General features: G+C 43.3%; 1 protein-coding gene and 1 long non-coding RNA gene across 3 annotated transcripts in view; one reads left to right on the plus strand and one right to left on the minus strand.

Moving 5' to 3' along the window:
* On the plus strand, positions 1-7,283 carry LOC135377700 (uncharacterized). The gene is made up of 2 exons (XR_010418184.1): positions 1-287; positions 7,163-7,283. It is a non-coding gene; the product is annotated as an uncharacterized LOC135377700 (long non-coding RNA).
* Positions 4,315-23,657, minus strand: part of LOC135377698 (synaptic vesicle membrane protein VAT-1 homolog-like) — a 26,372-nt gene continuing 7,029 nt past the window's right edge. Inside the window, exons 2-10 of one of the 2 annotated variants that reach the window (XM_064610299.1) lie at positions 16,549-16,678; positions 16,221-16,436; positions 15,195-15,337; positions 13,439-13,542; positions 12,866-12,921; positions 11,214-11,408; positions 8,482-8,580; positions 7,792-7,897; positions 4,315-5,122 (exon numbers count right to left, since the gene is read on the minus strand). In XM_064610299.1, coding sequence (XP_064466369.1) covers positions 5,112-5,122; positions 7,792-7,897; positions 8,482-8,580; positions 11,214-11,408; positions 12,866-12,921; positions 13,439-13,542; positions 15,195-15,337; positions 16,221-16,436; positions 16,549-16,678 — 1,060 coding nt within the window. In that variant the 3' untranslated portion in view covers positions 4,315-5,111. Of the gene's footprint in view, positions 5,123-7,791; positions 7,898-8,439; positions 8,581-11,213; positions 11,409-12,865; positions 12,922-13,438; positions 13,543-15,194; positions 15,338-16,220; positions 16,437-16,548; positions 16,679-23,657 lie in introns of both variants that reach the window. The other variant, XM_064610298.1, reaches the window with a different exon arrangement.

Raw genomic sequence — 23,657 nt, forward strand, 5'->3', positions numbered from 1 at the left:
TATGTGAAGTATGATGAGGTGATTTGGAAGAACGAATTTGCAAAGGATGATGTGCAGAGTCAAACATTTACCATTATGGTCATGGTTGGCTCCATGGGGTACATATGTTGGAGTGTTGACATACCTGTGCTACAAAGTGGGAGTGAGTGATAAGATAAGTGATTCGCACTGTACTTTGCGAAGAGCTTTTAGGTCTGGATGCTCTGCTTCTTATTTCAGTATGGCCACTAGTCTTGGAAGCCGAAACATTCAGTGTGGTTCTGAAGACTCTCGACGTCACTTGACAGGTACTATTGACAGATCCCTTGTGGAGCGGACGTTTTTCTGATTTGGGGCAAATGAAGGGAAGAGAAGCCATACGTTTAACGTGACAGTGTAGAGCTGTCAAGTGATTTTGAAATTAGTTTCATTCCACTGTTAATTACATGGAGGTGCCATACGCAAAACTTCATCCACCAGAAATCAGTTTAGACAAACAAGTATGAAAAATCTACATACAGTTTCAGCCTTATAGCGATGTAAGCATGAGTTACTGCACCTCAGTGTGTGGCTAAGATAAGGATGATTGAGAACCATTTTGAGATACAAAACATAACCAGCAAGTTTCACCTTCATTGGGTCTCTTGACAGCATAACCAAACAACCAGAATTTACTGATAGTGATGTGGGGAAAAAAAGCTAGCTATAAAATCCAATCAAATAATTCGCTGCAAAGTGAATAAACTATTTTGCATGACAACCCTAAGAATCGGAGCATGTTTAAACTTCGGTTTGGGTCTGGACTTTAAAGCAGGGAAGTGTAACGACGTATTTTCGTTACCACTACATTTTCGTTTCCGTTTCTGATACCACCCTTTCAATTTCGTTTCCGGTACTGTTTCCGGTTATGGGACGGCTGTTACAGAGCTGCGGGAGGACAGCCCGTCCAGCTCTGTCAGCACCCTGTTTTGCCCAAGTACTGCTTCGATGTCACGTGTATGCACTACACAAGTAATTTTATGTCGTTGGGATGCGCACATCTTGCAAGATTTTTGAAAGAAATCTAGGAACATGTCGCCAGTCATTCCGAGTCCAGCAACCCAAGATGGGCGTAACCTTCATCTAATGTCGCTCTCATAGAGGGACGCTCTCAGTAGTAAACAATACTGAAATAGCCATGGTGAAATGAAAAAAGTAAAAATAAATAAATAAAAATTGTAGGCTGTCATCCTCATGCTATGATGGAGTAGAGTGTGTGGAGTCTATGTTGTGTAAGTCTCATGTGTTGATGTCATGGAGTTATGAGGACTGGCACGAGTAGGTTAGCGAGGAATGCACTCTCGAGATCCAATATATCGCTTTGTTTCCATGCTCTCATGCAGTATTTAGAGCATTACAGGGAATGGAGTCATCAAAATACAAACTGAAATGTCATTGCACAACAGGAATAGCCATTACCGGAATTCGATACTGGACAATCATTTTCGTTTGTTTTCGGTAATGGAGGACCGTGGTATGCGTTTCCGTTACCATCACCAATTTCGGTAATATACTGTTTGTTTCTGTTACCATTACCCTTCCCTGCTTTAAAGTAGCACAGATGTCGTTTTTAACACCCTGTTTTTTTCCTATAAAACTGTCAAGCAGGCCAGTAAGATGCACCATGAAAAGCAGGGCTCGAAACCGTTATTTTTTGGGGTTCGGTTCAAGTTCCAGTTCAAGGTTATCGGTTCGGTTGAGGTTCAGCGCAACCAACATAACGGTTTACATGTGCTGTGCTAATCAGTGTACCACATGTGAGAATTAATATCAGGTTCCGGCGATGGCTTGCTTCTTTCTTCCTCTTACTCCCTCGCCTCTACACTTCGTATGTACAAAGGACCATGCAGTTCACAGCAGATAATCTTTTACTGCACCGAAAAGTGCTGGGAAAAGACGTACAGCTAGCATACCATTGAACTCCATTGCAAAAGGCTATCGCCAATTTCTAAAGAAAAAAAAAGAGCGAAGAAAGCGGCCACGTGGTAGATAGGCGTATCCCAGAGTCCCATGTGCAAGCCGACACGTTGCTCCCCGTTGAAAAGAGGGCGCCGCTTCTGTGTTTCCTTCCTCTGGGTCTGGACCACACGCCAATCTCTTTCCCATAGTCGCTAGAGGTCTGCGTTGTTTGCGGATGTCACTCTGAACTATTAAAATTTACATCACCTTCACACTGCGACGCTGAATGAATGCAAGCAGCCAAGGCAACAATGCAAAGTGTAGCTGTCGTGTAGCACTTTTTGTTTACACCTTGAGTCACAAAAATGTACAGGGATGTCGTGAACCTTTTGGAGGTGAGGCTGTAGGAGGTACAGGGACTCAGCACTTCTTGGTTTATCAATTTGTCCGCTCTATGAATTCGGCAAGATTCCGACCGATGCAGGGAGCTGGTGCGCGGCAGTCGAGTGGGAAGGTATAGGCGTTTTTACCGTCTGGCAAACCGGTCACCGCATCATATTTTTTTCGGTTCAGTTCCGGTTCGTTCAAGGGGAGAGAAAAAATGTTTATGGTTCGGTTCGGCAAAGAATAACATTTCTTTGCGGTTTTCGGTTCCGACCCCTGATGAGAAGTAATTCACAGCACAGAGTCATAATTATCGCAGAAATTGAATTTAAAGTACGTCGTAAAAAGCGACAGTGCGCAACGTGGTGGAGAGCAGTACCAGCCTGTGATCTGCCTGCGCTCGCTGATTGGTTCAGAGAAATGTCTGCTACTTAGCTGTTCAGGGCTCTGAAAAAGCATTGCTCCTGGCTCAGTCATGATTCGGCCGCTCCTATCCCCAATTGAACCTCTGTATGCAATAAGGGGATAAGTCGACGTATCCCCTTTTTACTATTTTTGCTGCATTGACATCTACGTACTAGTATGTACCTGCGAAAGAAAATTTAGGACCGTATTGCAATTTATTGGCCCGCCACAGGAGGGTAAGAAACGGGAAATGCGTGTGTGTCAATGGGACGGAAAATCCGATCAGGCCCCATTTCTCGGTTTGGGATTTTTTTACTTATCCCTTTATTGCATACAGAGGTTCAATTGTCCGGGGGAACTGGCAAAACTGGTTTATGGCGGTAAAGGGACAAGGCGCTGTCCCCCAGTGAACCAGAATGCGCAGACTGTGTCACATCATCGGTGATGTGGCATCGTGCTTCTCCTCCTCGTTACAACCGGAGTGGTGAGTTAAGGGTGAACGCGCGGAGCTATGTTTAAGAGTTTTTTTTCTGGGAAACAAGTTGCACAGATCAAAGCCTTTCGTGCTTTACAGTAAATTGACACACACTTTCATCAGACGGCTTAATCTAAAATTTTTGGATGGCCCTCTGTACTCCTTTAAGGTTGACAGATCTGCAGTACGTGCCTAGGAATTTCATAGGCTGTGGATGGCTCCTGGTGATACACACACACATTTGGAAGGGGGGGGGTCATAAGTCCTGGCCCCTCCCTCAGTTGCTATCATATAGTGACTTAGTTGGCCTTAGGTAGTGTATGTATAGGGTTAGTTGTTTTAGGGGTTTTATTTTTTTTTCAATTCTGGGAGAAATTGTGCGTTACATAATACAAGGTTACATAGCTACAGGTCAGTGTTCTATTATCTCCTGTGGCACACTCACTGGTGGGAACAGGTCACTAGACAAAGACGACTGAGCTGGGGCACTAAATGACCTGGGGAATTGAAACACTTGTTCCAGCTCTATGAAAGCTCGTCTTCAGGATCAGCAGGGCAGGAATATAAAAGGAGGATACACGAGTCTCCTCCTGGACCTGTTCTGGTTGACATGACACCAGTTTGAGCAACTACCACAACCCCCAAAGCCTACAGACCAGAGATTGCTAGTAGAAATCTGGTTGTACCCAAATTTCAGAAAGTGTGTTTGGGGTGCAGATATCTTTGTCAGAACTCCTAAAACATGCTCCTATTGAACTATTAGCTAGTTGATTAAATTTCCCTTTAAATTTTTGGTCTTGGCACATTATCAAGCACTTGTGAACAGGGGATTAAATGTTCAAGGAGGCTTGCTACACACTTCTATAGCAGGTGAAGAGCTGAACAGTATTTAGTTCAAAACCTGAAGCTTACAAGGTGGATGAAGTAGGGTATAACAGTAGGAACTACTGAAAACCCTAGACAGGGAAAACTTCAAGGTTGGGGGGCACATGCCCCACCACCTTCCCCCCAAGTTATGAACAAACAAAATACCCTAAACACAACTTCTAGAGAAATTGTGCAATTGAAGTTCACACTCTAGGTACAGAGTAAATTTGTGGTACTATGTAGGGAAAGAATTGCATACACAATCATACAGACAAAAATAGTTTAATGCAAACAAGATCACAGGCAGTGTGGAAATACACAGCACACACAGCAGCCAATAAAATGACATTTTCAAAGCGACACAGCAAAACCATCTCACAAGGGCAAACATTTAAGTGCCAACCAACGTCATGATTATGCTACATAGTCTGAAAACCAACAGTAATTAGGAAAACATTTGTTAGAGACAGCTCAGAGGAATGTATGACAAGAACATTTCAGTTAGCTGAATTGACTACTATATATGCCCCCCCCACTTTGGAGTAACAAAACAGTGTTCGACACTGCTCAAACTGCCGAAATTAAGTTTCAAATTTTTTACCACTGTAGAAGCAGACTTTCTGCAGGCTTTTGTCATGCACTGTTATCCGATATGTATTAAAAGTTGTACACACTTTTTACTCAAACTTCTAGATGCTTGTAAAAAGCTTACTTCTCAAAAATATGTTCATACCAAGTATTTCAGCTGATACAGGCTTGCTGACAAGTATGCACAGTATTGAGACAACACCAAGATTCACAACGTTATGGACAACACTGCTCAAATCATGAATGAGGAGGAGGTCGGGGGAAGGCTAAGAGGTTACACCAGCCGTGCACAGGAAGTAGCTGTTTTCCCAAAATGAAACTGCATTTACCAGCAGTAATGCCGTGACTGACTCCCAACAGTGTCAAAGCGAATTAGAGGCTATGGTTGTGAGGGCAGCTAACAATTGAGGTTTGTGACCAGTAATTGTCTTGTCATGCAATCCAGTGCTTGCAATTGGTAACCCTAGCTGTCCTCTTAGCTGGCATCTGAAAAGACAATGAAAGATAGTTAATGACCACATAAAATTTACTGAAACCTGCTATGAAGATAACACTCAAATGTTTTTCATAAGCTAGGAAATCCCACAACCTGACATGTCTACACTTGAAGGCTCACTTCCTGCTCATTTTTGCCTTTGCACATTGACATTATGAGAGCATTCTTTGTGTGTTGCCTTTGTACATTGACAAAAAAATTATGATACAAATGTCTATGAAATAATGGTATGGTAAATCTTCAGAACTATGCAGTTAGAAAGGTATCCTAGCTAATCAGGCTAGGGGTTAGACTGAACAAAGGTTGCAAAAATAGCTTACTGTGTGCACTCCTTGAAAATTTACATTTGAATGCTACTCAAAATGCTATACCAACACCTACTTTGCATCAAGTAGGTCATTTTCACAATCTGTATCTCCTAAACACACATATCGAATTTGTAAGATATGGTAGAACCCTATAGCTACCCATACAATTATATATATAATTTCTTTTTTTGCATTCTCTGCATCACAAAGTCTGGCTACAGCTTTGGTTTGAGTTTGAGAATGCAAGCTGGGCAAAACTTTGGTTGCCCAAGTGCATCATAAATTGAAAGTATGTGATCCATTAGGATTTCATACATGTTTGTGAACAAAAATCACTCCATGGAGATCCAGAATACAAGGATTGTTGCAGCCGAAATGCACTACTACGACTACAGAACCAATAGGGAGGCCAAGTGGAAGTGCCACATTGTATGAAACAGGTACGACCTCATTACATGGAATAGGTTTCCTGACCGTATGCATTCACATCTTAACAGGGCTTGTATCTTTGTTTTCGGGAATTATCAAATGTAGGAGGGGTGTCATACCCTAGGCCTGGCATATGTGCTGGAGGCCGTTTAACAGTGTTAAGGAAGCAAGCAAATTTTGAGAATAAAACAGGCACAGTAACAATTTCCTTGCTCAGCATAACAGAATAGTATACAGCATCTAGTATAGCGGATGTTTTTTTGTTCAACATTCCTGCCCCCAAAGAGACTGTGCTTTAGCGTAGTCTCAAGACTCGTGGGAAAGTCATTGGGTGCGATAAGTTGAGACCCCAGAGTCATGACTCCATCCACTAAACAGCCAAGCACACTTCCGGTGCACGTAACTCAAACTTTGACTCCATGTCTGAAACAGACTGGGATGAAAGTGTAGCAATGTAGTTCCGCTAGCCCAGACGTGTTTTAGCGTTTTGGGGCCAAGCCAAGCACTCTGAAGCAGAAATACCGTAATTTCATGAGTATAAGCCACACCACAGATAAGCCGCAGGACCCGTTAGGAACGCTTTGTAAATTTTGGGGCAGATAAGCTGCGGGCAATACGACGCGACTGATTTGTGCGACAAAGGAGACCATCCAGAAGGCCATAGACCCTGTGGTCCATACTCAGAGGTTGGCATGGTGTACAAAAAAAGGTCTGTTCTACCAAGATCGGATTGGGCCCTTGTTTGTTTTTCATGGATCAATGGGTCAGTGGCCTTCCAGAAGACATGAATGACTGTCACCACTTTCGTTAAAGCTGCATGGGGGAAGGCACCATGAAGGTCAGTCTACACGAATGTGGACGTGCCCCTGTTACACATTGTTCGTGCATTGGCAGGGCTGCGCTGTTCCAGAAACACTGTCGGCCCTTTCGTTAATGTTGGCGTATGCAGAAAATACAAGGCAAAAAGAGTCTGCACCAGTGGATAAGCCGCAGAGCCCCCGCGAGAAAAAAATTGTGCACAAGCTGCGGCTAATACGCGTGAAATTACAGTAGGTGTCAGAATAAGCAGATAGAGGGTGACTGGCAAGCAATACCAAGCCCTCTACGATATGGAGCTGCTTTAAGTAGAGGCTCCTCGTGGGGTTAGAGTCACTCTTTGGAGTGGAAGAGTCACTAGTTAACGCGTCCATTGTGAAGTTAAATTTGCAGTCATCTTCAGTCTATCTTCAGCTTTGCTTCCTTCATTATAGCACATGCACTCATTACACATCACTATTCTTTTCTCTACCTCAGGTTGGATGGAAGGAGACAAGAGCTGGATAGAGAATACTACACTACATACTAGTCGGCTCAAAGGTTGAAGTACCTTTCTATTGATGTAACTATTTTCTGTGTTGATACAACATTTCTCCGAGCTCTGGGACATTTTTCTACGACAAGGCGCTATTGCCGTATCTTGTTTACATTCGCCTTGCCTGTTTCCGAGCAACTTGCATGCAGATAACATTTTCACCGGGACACCAAACAAAACCTTGTGTGGCAACCTTGCTATTTCATAATGTAGAACATGTTACAGATGCGCTATGTCTCCGAGCAGACTTTACAAAAATGTTTCAGTAATAGAGTGGCCTTGTGCATTAGATATTGCACACATTTGTCAATCCACCGCAGTCTGATGTTGCAAATGTCTTTTGTATGAATGCAGATCTTAATATTCAGTGATGCTCCTTAATGGCAATTTAATGGCTTCCATGACTGCGATGAGGTTTGCTATGAACTGTCTCCCCTGTGCAGTAGGTGAATTTCAAAGGTTTGGACCGGGCATGAGGACATCTGGCAGTACATTAGGTAAACTCGGCCTCGTGGAAAAATTGCCTCTGTTATCTGGCCGAACGCAAAGGATGTTATCAATGGAGACTTACTTGCAGGAGGGGACTGCTCCTCTTTGGTATCCTTTTCGGTATCAGTGCTTTCGCCAGACTGAACTTGTGCTTTTCCTTCCTTGGATTCCTTGTCTTTGCCCTTCGACTGTAAAGGAGAGGATATTCCTGTTAACATGCTTAGCGGAAACGATGTTATTTTAGTAGAGTAGCTATCCAGGAGATTGTGTTCATGAGTCATTAAGTAACATGATTGCATTATGTGCAACTTTGTAGATCTGCCGTAGTTTATGCAAATTTTGCAATAACTGAAAGAGTGGCATACAGTATCAAAGATGTTGCTTGCATTCCCAAAGCACACTTCCTGGTATTAATAGAGGCCCACAAGAAGAGAGACAGTTGGTAAGCAAGATCCCCAATATTACAACATTGATTGCACAACGGAGTGTTGTACACTGTAGCAGTTAAGCACACAGCAACAAGAGAAAAGTCATGCATCATAAAATTAAGTGCATATGAATTTCATTAACCAAACTGAATGAATCTTAACTAGATACACATAAATCAGGCAAATATGCAGCTGGGACTTGTCCAGTGAGCATTTGATAGAAAATTTGCAAATAAAACTTGGGGAAACTGTCCATCTGCATTTTTACCTGAGAAGAAACAAAAAGTGAAGTTTGTGCTCACTTTGAAACTAAAACGACGTGGGTGTGCATCAGGTGTGCCTACCTTCTCTGGCTGTGGTTTGGGTTTGGGCTCCAGACTGGGATCCAAAGTGAGCTTCCCAACATTCTTGTGGTCATGCATCTTTTGCATGGCCTCTGCCACCTGAAGTTGAAATTTGTACATGATACTGCTGCATGCATGCATGCACACACATATCCATCACAAGCTGCTACTTTTCCCCCATGGTGGTGCATCAGTAGTAGGGCCTGGATCTTGAGGCATTTGCCTATAAATGCTTAAAAGTGCCTAATGACAGCATTTTCCAGTTTGCCTGCCTTTTTCTCAATCATTCAATAATTGCCTTTTTTAACCTTGCCAAGCCCTCTTTGTCTACCTCTTTGCACTTGTAATGTGTATTTACACAAACTACGAACACAGGTGCAACACTCATCCAGCAAGGCCTAATTCTGGTCTGTGATGACCATGGTAGAGCACAGTAGAAGTGTCGTGCGAGTGTGCCAAATTAGGTCCTAGCACAGTGATTTTTTTTTCCTTTGACTGTGGGCTGCTTTCATTCTGGTAGCTGGAGGCACTGGTTTTTTTAGTTACATTGGTTAGAAGATATTCAGATGGAAGGTATTAAGACATGCAGCCTTTCTTGGCTTTTGCAAATGTTCAAGGCTGGCTGAGATACTGAAAACATGATCCGTTAGTTATTTTCAGGACAATGAGTATAGCTATAATATGTGAAGTGGTAGTGCCATCCTGCGATCGGCCCCATGCATAGAAGTACTTGCATGAGCACTTGAAGCTTGTATAGTATTTTAATGAGCGCAAGCACCGGCATTGCATATCGTGAGAAGCTGTAAAAGAAAGTCTTTATCCACCCTCAGGAGAACGTGCCTATTCTCTCTTTGGTGTTTTTTTTTTTGGGGGGGGGGGGGCTTAATGCCTGCCTATTTCAGGCCCTTTGCCCTTTTAAGTGCCGAAAAATCCGGGCCCCAACCATCCACTCAAGACAAGACATGAAGGGCAAAGCTTACTGTAACGTGTGAGAAAGAATGTACTTTAGTAAAGATTATTTTTGGCATGGAAAAGTATGCAGATACTCTAGCACAAGGTAAACAATGTTCAATTTCACATCATCCAGGTTATTGTAGAAACGTGGGCACACTGTATGGTGCATTAGAAGCATGTGCGCATAGCAGGCTTGTAAAAGTTTCTCGAAGTATTTAAGTTAGAGTTCCAGACAAAAATAGAATACTATATACTTAAGCATAACTTGTTACCGTGAAGATACTTTAAGGTACAATTTGTGAAAGTTAGATAAATACAAACAAAGTGAAGATAAAAATAGATACTCTCGTTTTCCCATAATATCTTCCTGGTATACATGCTCTCCTTCATGGAAGACTTGCCCAATTATGTTGCTGCCAGGGATACGCTCAGGAGAGGAAGAAGAGCCTCACAAAATGAACACAAGTGAGCAAGCCACCCTAAACCACCTATTGTTCCTCTTCCCTGGCTTCGACAGCCCGAGTATTCACCCATATGTCGTTCAGGTCAACACATTGCCCAGCGCTATGGCACCACAGGCTTTCGCTGGCTATGGCGTAGAATGAAGGGGGTGCCCCGAAATATCTAACATGAAATGTACGCACATGTAAGTGACACAGTGCATCTTTCTAGTGCATCTAAAAATGAATGAAAGGGAGTAACTTCAATGAGTATAAGTTACCGCCAAAAGGTATCTAAGTTATGAAATTAAATAGTGCCTTTTAAAAGTATCTGTACCAAGTTATTCCCAAAAGTATTTAAGCTAGAGTAACTTGAGTAGTAAGTCATGTACAAGCCTGATGCACAGTGTATAACATGTAAAAATATGAGCAGAGTCAACACGTAGGAGTGATGTGGCATTATGGTTGGAGACCCTGCACAACGAATTCATTTAAGGACAACACAGGTAAGACTGCACCGGTGTCGAAGCTTCCAAATCTCAATGCGCCTACTCTGCAAACATTCAGAATTCCTCGGGGCCAGCATGCACGAAACAGTGCAATACTCAATGAGAGCTTCACCAAAGCCTATTGCACTCTGCGTGCAATGAGTGAAACATTTTCACTCAATGTACGCAGAGTGCACTCAGTTTCGTGCAAGCCGTCCCAGGCCATCTCGGAAGAGTAAAGGATTGTGTAAACTGTATATTTTTAGCAGACCAGGGAAAAGCTAGATTGTGTCTAGTACACATTAGCGCAGGAAATTGGAAAGAACTCCCAGATCCCATTCAAATGTACACCTTTTTAATGCTGTCTAGGGCCAATGTTTCCCTGTACAAGTATATCCAGTTATTTTCCATTTGCAGTCCGAATAAATGCCAACTAAAATACTGCAGGGAAACAACAGGGTTCCCAAATCTTGCCCATTACGTTGAGATGAGTTGTCTTGCAGCACCTAAATATTCGTCCTTTACAAATCGAGATTTGCAAGGTTACGCTGCTGTTAACAGTGATGAGATTGATCTGCCCAGACCTACAAGTGTAACGACACAAGTAGAATAGGCTTTCTAAAAAAAAAAAAAAAAAATGGCATCTTGTTGCTGAACACATTCGTCAATGTTGCACTCCCTTTCTCAAAGCAAACATTGACAAGTTATCTCTAATATATTTTGCATACTGTGCTCACATTTCTCAAACCTACATTGAGTCTTTAGCTTGACAAATACCCAATTTTTTCATAAGATCAGACACATAAGAACGCTTATTTTTGGAACGAGATGTCAAAGCATTGCTACATACGTCTTCAAAGGCCCAAGATGAGTCGACAACTGGGGAAATCTTCTTGGCTTCATACAAGTCAAACACTTTTGTCACAACACCTTTGACATAATCGTGCATGCCTTGCTGATACAACAGATGCCGCAAGTTGAAGCCGGAAATCACTTTGCTCTCGTCGTACAGTTTGATAGGGCTGACTTTGTCAACTTGCCACCACTAGAAGAAATATGCAAACATGCATCAACTGATCAAATCTTGTGTGGCCTGCCCCAACATTTCTGGTATACACAAAAAATGAACTTTGTTTCCCTTTCCATTTCCATGCTAGTTTCGGCACTGGTTTCCATTTCCAAAGGAGTATTTTGTTTGTTTTCTTTTCAGAGCTATTTTCGAAACCAGTTGTAGCATGGGCTCAACAGTTTGATTCACGCGGATTGGATTGCTTAGTGATCCACTTAAGTTGTCTGCAAGACATTCGAAGTTATACAAGTTATAAAAATATGAGTTTCTGTTCACACATTGCTTCCAAACCTAAGTGAGATATGGAAAAGTCAGACATGCATAACCACGAGCTGTTTTCACCACACTGCAACTAATTGATACAGCACCACCACACACATGCCTCACTAAAATTAACAGAACCAAACTGAGGTTTAGGCCAGTACTACAGTGGCTAGAAGGGAGTAACAACAGCTTCACTCTCCCCATTTAGATGGCTGGATTGAGTTTTGTGCACATTTTATGAACTATCTTTGAAAGTCACCAGAAAGCGTATCCACCAATAACTAATCGCTCACTAATGCATCGTTCAGGTAGACCCTGGGGCTTATGCAATTAATTCAACAAATTGCCTTGGTCTCAGTTTTTGCGAAAGGCGAGTGTTCTCAGGATTACAAACTTAACCTAATTGCGTAACATTGAATATAGAATTTACCCTATATTCATAATATTTGTTGCACTGCAGTGAAGATCATACGTGAATCCCCGTGTCGTCCGTTACCTTCATGTAGCAATATCTGCAAGTCTTATCTGCAAAGCCCTATATCAAAGTCCACCTCCAAGCAGTGGCAGATCACCCCCCAAACAAACGTCAGTTTATACATTGGATTTCCCTCTCCCCCCTCCCTTACTACACGCTCCGACAAAGATTCATGCACGAACTTAATGTATGCACGAACACATCTTAACAGGTTCATTAACTTGTACGCAGCAGCTAGGAAAGTACTTGTGCTGTGTGCTAATATTGTGTGGTAAAGCCATCGCCACACTTTACCATAACGCGCGATCACGTGACCTGCGGAGACGTCAGCGCCACCATGCGTGGACACTGGTTTCGAGACACTGGATGATTCCACACATGCAATACATCGATAGAAAAACCCACTCAGCTTTGCTTTTTATCATTCTTTGGGGAACATCTGCCACATTATCACCAACACTGATTTACAGGATCTTTCTATTCAATAAATTTTATTAAAAAAGCTATGAGAGCAACACAGACGCCATTTTTGTAAGTGGGTTGCCATTCGTTGCAAGAGAATATATAACTACTGGACACCCATTGTGTAGTGCAGTAGAGTACATGCAACTTAGAGTATTGAAAGATGCCCAAAAAGCACAAAAACAGCTGGCTTCTGAGGAAATCTCACAATAGGGAACATATGTTTACTTACAGACTTTGCAAAACTGAAGAAGCTCTTGGTTTCACCTGCTACTATGCATGATGTTCCTGTGAAGCAGGATAGCAAATTAGGACTTGCATATGACAAAAACTTTGCCTGGTGACAGACCTTCAATGAAAAGTTTAGGAACTGATATACCGCAAGCAAATTGAAATTGCTTAGAGACTGCGACCATACCAGGCATTTAGTGGTTGTAGGCTACAATGTATCTCGAAAATTTGATAGCCAGATGCCAATGTATGCAAGGCAAATATATAGGCAATATGGTTGACCCTTCTTGCGCTGTCAGAATATTGGAGCAGGGCATTTGAGCTGCACGACCGACCTAGATTACAAAGCCATGGCTCAAAACTGTTGACCTTCACATGCTCTCAGCTGTTCAGCGGTAAGCCCCTTTAGTCCACATGACCAATAATACTGCAGCGAGAACACCAAGATAAAGGACCCCTAACACAGTAATGTCGACCTTATGAAATCATTTTTTTTTTATTTGAAATGCTACCAGATGCTACCACCTAAGCAGTAATGCTAACTTTTAACACTGTGTTAACACCATAAACTTACCATAGAGCACATATCTTCCCAGTGGTTTCAGAAGACTGTAACCCTTTTTGCAATCTTCGCCACACAGGCAATCCAACACAAGGTCAATGCCATCTGGAGAAATCCTAGAGAAAAGTATGAATGTTATGACTGAAGTGCGGATAAATATGCACTAAAAACTTCAAAATATGCATGCAACTATGCACTAAAAATATTTGAAATATGCAGTAAAAATCCTCTATATGCAATATTTTCATTGTTCTTGGCACAAAAGCAATGTACCAAATGCCTACTTAAAAAAAATTTATTAGGCATAGCACGGTAAAATAAAGCCGCCTTTGTTCTGCAGCACACCACAAAAAATACTTGGGCCACAGATATAAATCATGGAACTGAAGGCTTTGTGTTCATGATTGATGAAACAGCGTAAACGCTGGCTACCTGGTCGATGAAGACCATGACGAAACAAGCCCAAGCATGGGCTACATGAAAAACATACATGGCCGTGTTTTTCCTGTTGCCCATGCTTGTTTCGTCATGGCTTTAGGTTCGGCACAGCATCATGCCGATTAAAACGCAAACACTGCCCATCTTCGTAACGGTAATGCAGCAAAAGTGAAGTACAGCCCATCTGCCATGGAGGATGGAGCAGCCAGGGTACGGGCTGAACACCGCACTTCTCCCCACCAAAACATGGAAATATTAGATTCCGACCAGAATTTTTGCGAACGACTACCCATGCTGTCCCGAAACCAGCAAAACCACACACACATACACAAAAAAAGAACAAGAGAGCCCTTGCACCTGAAAATAAGGAAAAATATTCACTGTTCATGCAAAATATGCCACAACGTGCAAACCATTCATTTATATGCACCATAGAACCCTTCTGATCGGTCCCAAACCAAGACCAAAAGTGTTTTTCATCGTCCAGATACAAAACAGAAGAAAAAAACATGCAATTCCATGCTCTACTTTTGACTCCTATTTGCATTTATCACTTCCGGTGCTCAATTTCTCATGCATTTTCTGGACCTAAACCCATGTTGTACTTCGATGGCAAAATACAAACTAATGTAGTGGAATTTGACAAAACGTGGAAAGCATTACAGAATTTTATGTAGAGAGAAATGATACCCAACAAGGAATAACTCACTTTTGAAATTCGCTTAAATTCTTAATTACAATTTTCTCCAGTGGATGACATACTGGATGACAAACTAATGTCTGGTAAGTCAGAGCAAATACACACTGCATTAATCTTCCCTACAGTGCAGACAGTCATAATATAGCATTGTCCTAGCTTTGTCCTGCACATCTATGTGTGAGAGTTACCTGCCTTAGTCATTCACTTTCAACAATAGGCCTTCGAGTCTTTGGTAGATTCAATGTGGATTTTTCAGGTGGTAAATAAACGAGTAAATAAAGCTTCTTGCATTTCAGATGAACATGAGATGCCGAGCTGCTATGCTAAATGCACAGTACTTAGCGTTCTCCAGTGGTCACGACAAGCCAACAACCAGAGGCACGGTTGTCCTGTGGCTGTCAGTGGTGGCTGAATTTACACTTGGCAAGTTAGTTTTTGCGGTTTTACCGCAAGGGATCATGATGCAAGTTGGGCGGGATAATGGGTTTTAGCAGATTTAACCCAAAAGCACAGGGCTCTATTCAAGAATCATCTGAGGATGAGTGCAGTGAAATACAGCTGACGAGTAAATGATTGAAGGCTAAAGGGAATCAACCCCAAAGATCAAAGTACAAGCCAATTTATACACACTTGTTTACTTCCTGTACGTAGTCAGTACTATGATCCAGCAAATGAGTCACAAGATTTCCAAGAGCTTCATGCTTTCCCTTTGATGCAGTGCCGATAAGAGTCACATCCGGAACTGTTTTGCAAAGTTGAGCAACAGCATGACCCTGTAAACAGTGAAAATTTTAGCTGATTAACTGATGCCCAGTAGGAATTTCCCAAGTCATAAAGATGAATTTGAGACATGCGTACAGCCAACTTTTTTTATTGGAGTATACGTGGTGTTTTATTCGTTAGATATAGTTAGATTTATGAAAAAGCTATGAGCGGCGTAGATACCACTTTTGCAGGTGAGTTATACTGCCAGGCAGACTGTCACTCTAAGAGAATATGCAACTACTACCGACAACTAATTACCTGAGATTAATTAACACTTCAATGCGGCTTTGGGCAAAAGTGATATCGCACAATGGAGACAATCCTTGTTGAGTCATTGTATTTTTTTAAATCCTGAAATTAGCAAATACAGTCTCCACTGTATTACCAGGCTCATGTCCAGGCCATACCCTAAACACTTGAAGCAACTACACATTTGAATTTCAACTATATATTGTTTCACTAATTTACTTGATTTTCCTCCTTTTAGTAGCACTGGTGGAAGATTGAGAGAACAAAGTTCTGAGGCACGTCAGATGGTCTCAATTTGAGAAACAAATGTGTAATGGATATCAATACACACACACAAAAGCTAGCTGAACAGGCAGCTAAGTCAGTCACCATATGTAGTGCTTGGACAACATGACACGACTGACTGACTTAGAGGGCTAGAATGCGAGCCATTTCAGCAACTGTGCCTCACTTTACTGGCAGTTTCAGGGTTCTATTGTCTGCCAAATTCTAAATTCCTACCTAAAACAGAGCTTGCTATATGGCTGAAAGGCTAGTACTCCGATTCAAAGTGGCTTCGGAGTGTTAGAAAAGCTTGCATCAGCTAGACCTCAAGGTGTTATGAAACACTGGAAGGTAAAAATTTTGATACATAGGACTTACTACTCCACCACCAACGGAGTGTACCAAGACTGTCTGCTTCTCCCTCAGATTACCAATGTCAAAGAGGAGAGAATATGCAACCACATAGTTCATGAGCACAGCAGCAGCATCTCCATAGGACATGGATGCTGGAAGGACGTAGGCATGCTTGGCTGGCACTGCAACGAGCTCAGCCCATGCCTTGTATTCTGTCAGCGCAGCTACTCGATCTCCAACCTGGAAGGCCAAGTGATTGCAAAATAAAGAGATTCAGTATTGTCAGCCATGAGTACTGCCATTATAGTTTGGCACTTTTGTACAAAACAGTCAAAAGAGAAAAAAAGATCACCTTGAAATCATTAACGCCTTCTCCCACTGCTTCAACTTCACCAGCACATTCAAAGCCCATAATAAAGGGAGTCTTTGGCAGATTGTCGATGGCACCCTGGCGCACCATCAGATCCAAGAAGTTGAGTCCACTACAAAGGACAGAATAAGTGTATTGAGAAGCTGCATTACACAATGCATGACACATTACCTAAAAGCTATCCATAAGACAAAAATACTGGTGCACTCAATTTCATCTTTCACAACTAGCTTTCAAAGTGTGCCGAAACTTAAATTTGCAGTCACACACATTAGCCTGACGTGGCCCAGGAAATAACCATAAATATCCTCCAGAGATACAAAATGTGCCACAAATGTCTGGCCCAGACACCTGCGAGATGTCCATAGTGACTTTGGGAAGTTACTTTTTAGGACTGCACTTAAAATAGGCAGTTTTAGTAGATGGTTCCAAACGTCAATGTAAAGGTATTTTTCCTAATATGAAGTCAATGGCAGAGTCATGCGACTCAATATCGTTTGGTTGGCTAATGCAGATACGGTACCTCGAAAGCCTACATTATGAACGCTTTGCTGGAACACTCCTGACTGCGACAAGTGGCATCCGAGTTCGGTTCATGGTTGACTCCAGCTCAAAAATGTGCTGCTTTCATAGCACTGCTTACAGTTCTGGACAATGGACGACATAGGTCCTCTCAGATTTATTATATTTTGAAATTACCTCTAGTGGGCTAAATATAGCTGGTTGAACTCCCAGTTCTGCTTTCAACGTATAGGATGTTTCACCTGCGCTAAAAAAATTCTATTGAAGAGTCTACTTGTCTGAGAATTACCAGGTCAACTGTATCTCACTTTTACTACGACTCATGACCACTGTGATTTTTTTTTTTTGTCAACAAATTTCCTGAGTTGAACTCTGAAATTGAACGTGAACATACCGGTATCTTTTTTTCCCCCAGAAGTGCCATGTCGGGCTTACCCAATTCCATTGCAAAATAGATTCCCTGCTACAACGGTAATAGCTGGGGGGGGGGGTAGCGAAAACAGTCATGGCAAATTCCATTGGGAAAGCAATTTTTGCCCCGCGTTGGGTGGGGTTTCGTGCATGCTCCCGGCGGGGTCCCGGCACGGGTTTGCTTTGTCAATGGAATGCTAGCATTCAAGGCAGGATGCGCGCTCTGTGGACCCGCGTGCTTTCTCGGGACGCACGACTACCTGCGCGACACACGAGTAAAAAGAAAGCTCGAACATCACGGGCTAACTTATCGTGCGCATGCCTCCTCTGTCGCATTCCGCTGAGGTAATCGCTAGGTCAAAAATTATTGCTCCTTTGAGCAAATTTTTCTTGCCCCTGCTCTACGAATGGAACATTCAACGCATGCCCCGCTCTGCCAATGGAACAGTTTTTGCCCCTTCACGGGGCAAAACTTTGACCCAGCTCTGCCAATGGAATGTGCCATTAGGGACGCACAATTGTCGGCCGCCGTCAGTTCTCCGTAAAGTTAATGCAAGCAGCGGCGGGAAAAACGGTGAACCGCGGTATTCCCGTTTCCTCCTCTCTTTCAGATAACTGGCGAGTAACCTTTCTGCCGTATGAGTAGAAGCACGGAAAAGGAAACCAAAGGGGTAGATCCATGTCCTTTCGCCGCTGAAAGCAGCCTGGCGTCTCGAAGACACGGATATATATATATATATATATATATATATATATATATATATTTTTTTTTTTTTTCAGCTATTACTATTGCAGCAGGGAATTTCGTAATAGAACGGGTGCAAATTGTCTGATAAGAAAAAAAATTAACGGCACTTGCCGAATGTCAGTTAAATTCAGGTAATTCAATTCGTTTCAACAAAAAAAAAAAAAAGGAAAAGTCAGTCGCGTGGCAAACGTTCGTCAATGATAAATACCGTTGACATCAATTCTGGGACAAGATTTTTCAATACAATTTTTCGACACGTAGGTGAAACACCCCGTATGCGGAACTGAAGTGAAGAAGAAAAATAGTTTCGGCAATGGTTTGAAACATTTCCGAATCCAGCGGCGAAGCAACCACCACAGCAACAAATGGTTGCAGCGGCGACACCCACGCAACCCTCTGGTAACGGCTGCACAACAATCGCGTGTCACTGAACTAGAATAACCTGAAAAAATGTATAGTCAACCACCAACTCAAAACGTACATCGACCCATCGATTGACGACCCCAAGCGTCTCGTCTGTCAGACGCCGTCTGACGCTGAAATCAATGCGAAACACTATGAAAGACTGTGCACGCCACTCTGCGTACATGCGACGACCCATGACACTGCAGCAGTAATCTGAACAGCGTCGAAGGTCAGATAGTAGCCTTTTAACCACTGTACAGTGGCTTTCTCTGCTGCATAATCTTCCTGTGCCACAGACGTTCACTTTTGACAAAGGGTGGGGCATTCAATCATGATTCCGATTTCATCTAGCAATTCCGCCTCCTTCAAGACACACGCATAACATTTAGATTGCGACTAAAGCCAAAGTATGCAAAAGTCAATCCAGCGAAATGACAGAAGCAGTAGGGATGTGCATCCTCCTGCGAATATTTTTTTTTAGGGGGGGGGGGGGGGAGCACTCGTCCAGACTTCAATTAACGGTTGTCTATCGCCTAATATTGTCCGAAATGAAATGAACAATCTTCCTCCCACCACTGTTATTGTGGATCTATAAGCCTAGCTTTGTAATATCGCGCCGTTTGCGCCCAGTATATCAGTGCTCTGGAATATCCCTAGTCCTTAGGCTTTTCCCATTTCCTTCTTCCTTGCAATGGAAGGGCGCTTCTAACGTAATACCAAGGGACCGTGGTAATACGTTCCCCAACGATTGAAGGGAGCACCGTTTTAGAGAACTGGTTACAGTTTAGCGAATCAAGATTACATTATTACGAGCGGAGACGAAATGACGCTAATTGATAATTACGATCATTTATATATATATACACACATCGTATTCTAGGCAGTCTGCATCACGGAACACGGAGCTATTTCAACTTGTCTTACTGAACAGCGCCCCACGCGCATGCAATTCTTGTCCGATATGGCACCGTCTCATACAAGGGAGATAAACCTCTGCACAAAACCAAACGGAAAGCTTTGTTCCTTCTGCATGTAAGGCCTTCCTCCCACGAAGGTGCCACTTTTACCCGGCTTTTACTGTTCATCAGTGTCATGTGCGCCTGAAGGAAGCTCGACACAATAGCACCTTATCCCGGGGGTCTATTTTTCGCCATTAAATTGTCACACTTGCGTTTGAGACTATTTACAATAAGAGCTGGCTCAAACTGCAGGTGTGAAGGACGGTTTGGCTCACACTCAAAGCGGATTTCTAAAGCGCAATGCTTGAGGGACGCGATATTCCTACGGTCATTTTAGTAGTCGCGTAAGTTATATATAATAAACCTGAAGGGTTAAATGCCTTTCCCCGATTCGACGGGGGAATCGGGATTTCTACACCTACTACTTTCGGGGGTTATATCTTTCCTTTTCTCTGTCCAGCAAGCCGCCCGCAATTAAAATTTATACTGTTCGAGTATACATACATCGCCATTTACAGCAACAACAAGGACGGACCATATGTTGAAGCATCAAAAGTTGGTTCGCACCGTTTATCGTTGCACTCAATATTTACACGAGACGGGTATAAAAGTTGCTACAGAATAGTGCACATGGTGCGGGATACAGCGTGATATGCGATTGGAATTCGAGGAGTAATCGGTCTGGAGTTTGGAGTTTGCTGGCGCAAGGATACCGAGAGGAGTGATCGGTGGGTGTTTTATGGCACAAGAGCAACTAAGGGAGAAATCTGGTTTAACCTGAACGAGGAAGACCCTAACTATAGTGTGTAGGTCAAAGAATTAGTGTCAGTACAGCATGCAGCGTTGAGGCCACACGTATTTCAATAGTGATTCTCTAACACAAAGAAAGACTGCCAAAACGAGGCGCCTCTTTAAATTCCTCTGTCACAGGCGATCAACACGAAGCCTTTTTCACTACGGAACATGTTTTTAGGCGGCCTGATTTGAAGGGGTGCTCAGGATATTCGTGCTGCGGCTCAGACCTTGGAAGCGTAAATATGGCCGCTGGAAATAAGCCAAAACAAGCATCCCTTTTGTGAACAAGTCTGAGGCCACTGATATTTTAAAACCAAACAAATCAACCGAAATATATTACTACACTCATTTCCTGTACATCACAAGGACAAATACTGGAGGCCAGGTTAGACCACAGGAAACACATGGACTACACAAGATGGTGAACGAGCGCAGCCTCTCACAGAACATATGTATCAAAAGACGCACCGACACCAAAAACATGGTGAGCCAACGACTACACATGGTTGCGCAGCCAAGGGACGAACAAAAGGTATCGGATGCCACCTTCAGGGAGCTCATGTAACAAGCTGAGGTAACACGCGGGAATATGACCTACAAAAAGAGACCACGTTGCAGTCGGGAAATGTTTCTCCCAGCTGTGGACGCACAAAAAAAAAAAGAAAGCTCGGTGTCGAAGACGTTACAAACTGATGTGGGCATGTTCTGTGCTCTACAGTGTGTTTAGAAGATTCACCGGTTTCCGAGGCTGTCTGAACAGCCGGTTACGTCAAATAAGCATGGGAGGACCCAAAGAAAAATGTAAACCATATTTCTACTCTCCTGACATACAAGTCCTGGGATATATATTCGCGCAAACAGTACGAGTGCAGTGCGCAATCCTTTCAATCTCAGAAAAGCTGCTTCACTCGGCTGGCAGTCTGCGACGGCGTGTCTTCTGCTCAATATAGTGAAGCGCAGGCTTTTTTCTTCTTGCAGTTGTATTTTGCGCCGTCAGTACCGCGTCTTTGACTGGTCTCTTTCGCTTGCAGACGATTCTCGGTAGCCGATAAAAGGGTTCCGCTCACCTGACGTCACCGCACACGAGGAGTAGCTGCGAGAACGCCGCAGCTACGCGCATTCTAATAAACCAATTTTATCAGGAAATTCGCATTTCCCGAAGAAATATTTCGCCACGTAGTTAAAGAATGCTTGAATGGCCTGCCATGCTCTAAGACGAGTGAAGCCTCAGTTCGGCAAGCCCGTCGGCTCCCGAGGTAAACAACCCGGTTTGTCCAACTTGGAAAAGTATCTTCCGTATATAACCAAACGTAGCAGCCAAGAACGCGGAACCTGTAGCGGCTCGCTAGGCACGAGAGCGATTACATCATATGGAGGGACAATAAGGTCCAATAAGCTGCTACTCCTTAGCCCCAGAGGCAACTGGGTTGATGACAAGTTAATGTCCTGCGAAGCCTTCCGATCTCTATTGTTGCGAGCTTTTGGTATTGCATACTCACTCCATAGAGCGTAACGGCCATGCAGCGTGGGGGAAAGAACACGCTTCACCGAAGCTTGGCTCACCCGTCTCAAGGAAGTACGAACGCTACACCGCCAAATGGATAGGCCGCGTTGCAGACTTCATCGACAGCTTCTGGACGGAATGACCAGTAAGAAAAAAATTAACGTAGGTCAGTGAACTTCTAATGGTTTGTCTGGTCGCTTGTGCAGTCAGTTTTTGCAGCTAGTCTCTAACAGGCCCGGTCCTAAACAATACAAAAAAAAAAAAGAAAACGAGGTTCGCCGCCACATCTTTCTATGGATAAAGCATCAAAGGTGTAACAGACGGCACAGGTGGAACAGACGTTAAACAACCAGGGCAGACGCTTCGAGTCACAAAGCGCAAACAGGTGCAAGCTTCTAAAGAAGCTACGTTCATACATAACGACGAATAACGGTTCTGCATTCACTATACGCACGGAAGCTTTGACGAGTATACATCGCTTTCAAAGAATACTATAAGAGGAGGTATAGATGGGTGATTCGAACGGCGAATGGCTTCCGAAGGACTACGAAGCACAGCGCAGACTAAACTGTGCTTGTTGATGCTACGTAATCCAGTTATTGCGTCTACATATGGCTTCGTACAGCTAAGCCAGCGACAGCATAGGTGGCGATGCACCATAGTCAGGTGGTCAGTTTGATTTTTGATTTGACCTTACTGGCGCAAGGAGGTGGCAAAACAAATCAGGTGGTCAGTTACATGAACGCAGCTTGTTCTGCGTACTGGTTGTGTGGTCCATGTTTGTAGCCCGCCTCGGCTAATTTCGCGTTTACGTAGTATACACACGATAGCTTGTTGCTAAATGAGAACAGCCACTACCCTCCCTCACAGGAAGCGGTAAACGAGTAACTTATCAAAAGGACAACTTATCCGTACAACCAGAGCCGTTGCGCGGCGAGTTTGTGCCCGCAAATCTGAACACCCCCCCCTGTCAGAAGCCTTGTAAACAAAGAGGGGAAAACGTCCATTTACATTGCCGAGACCGTAAATTCTCTTCATTCCTACTTTATACTGTCCAACCAACCTGCCAGGGCTTGCCGTTTGGCGCCCTCTGGCGAGGGCGGCTGCCCCTCTCGCAACCCCGTCGCTACGGCTCTGCGTAGAACTACAGACTATCAGCTTGAGGACCAGACACACCAGTGCGTAAATGGAGAATACGGCACCGCTGATAGAAGCCTATGAATGCATAGAGATTCCTGAAACCACCGATGCAGGAAAATATTGTGCACTTTCATAACAAACCACATTGCAGTGCAACACAGAGCGGGGGGGAAAAAAATTATAGACTGCCGTTCCAACCTAAATATTACGTGGAATAACGTCATGCATTGGAGTTTTCTGGCGCAACGATATCGAAGACGTCACTGCATTGCACGAACATTTCAGCGTGTAGTAAATGAAAGCTGTGATCGCCGCCGCTTTGGTTAAAGAATGGATTTCGTACAGCACTCCAAGGAGTAATTCAAATGAGTCGAACAGGAGATTTTATGAAGGCACGGAAGATAGAAAAAAAAACATTAAGCTTCGAGTTAAATCGCTATCGTTTTTAAGCAATGTGTATAAGGCCAAAATCAATACACGGGTATGTGAAGACATAAGACGCAGGCTAGCTAGTTATACATGGAAGAATAACCCCGAGACAGAGGAACACGCAACATAAAACACAGCAAAAAGTTTTGGATCGGAATAAAGTTTTCTGGCGCAAGGA

The sequence above is a fragment of the Ornithodoros turicata genome, chromosome 1 (genome assembly GCF_037126465.1).
Source record: "Ornithodoros turicata isolate Travis chromosome 1, ASM3712646v1, whole genome shotgun sequence".
NCBI lineage: Eukaryota > Metazoa > Arthropoda > Arachnida > Ixodida > Argasidae > Ornithodoros > Ornithodoros turicata.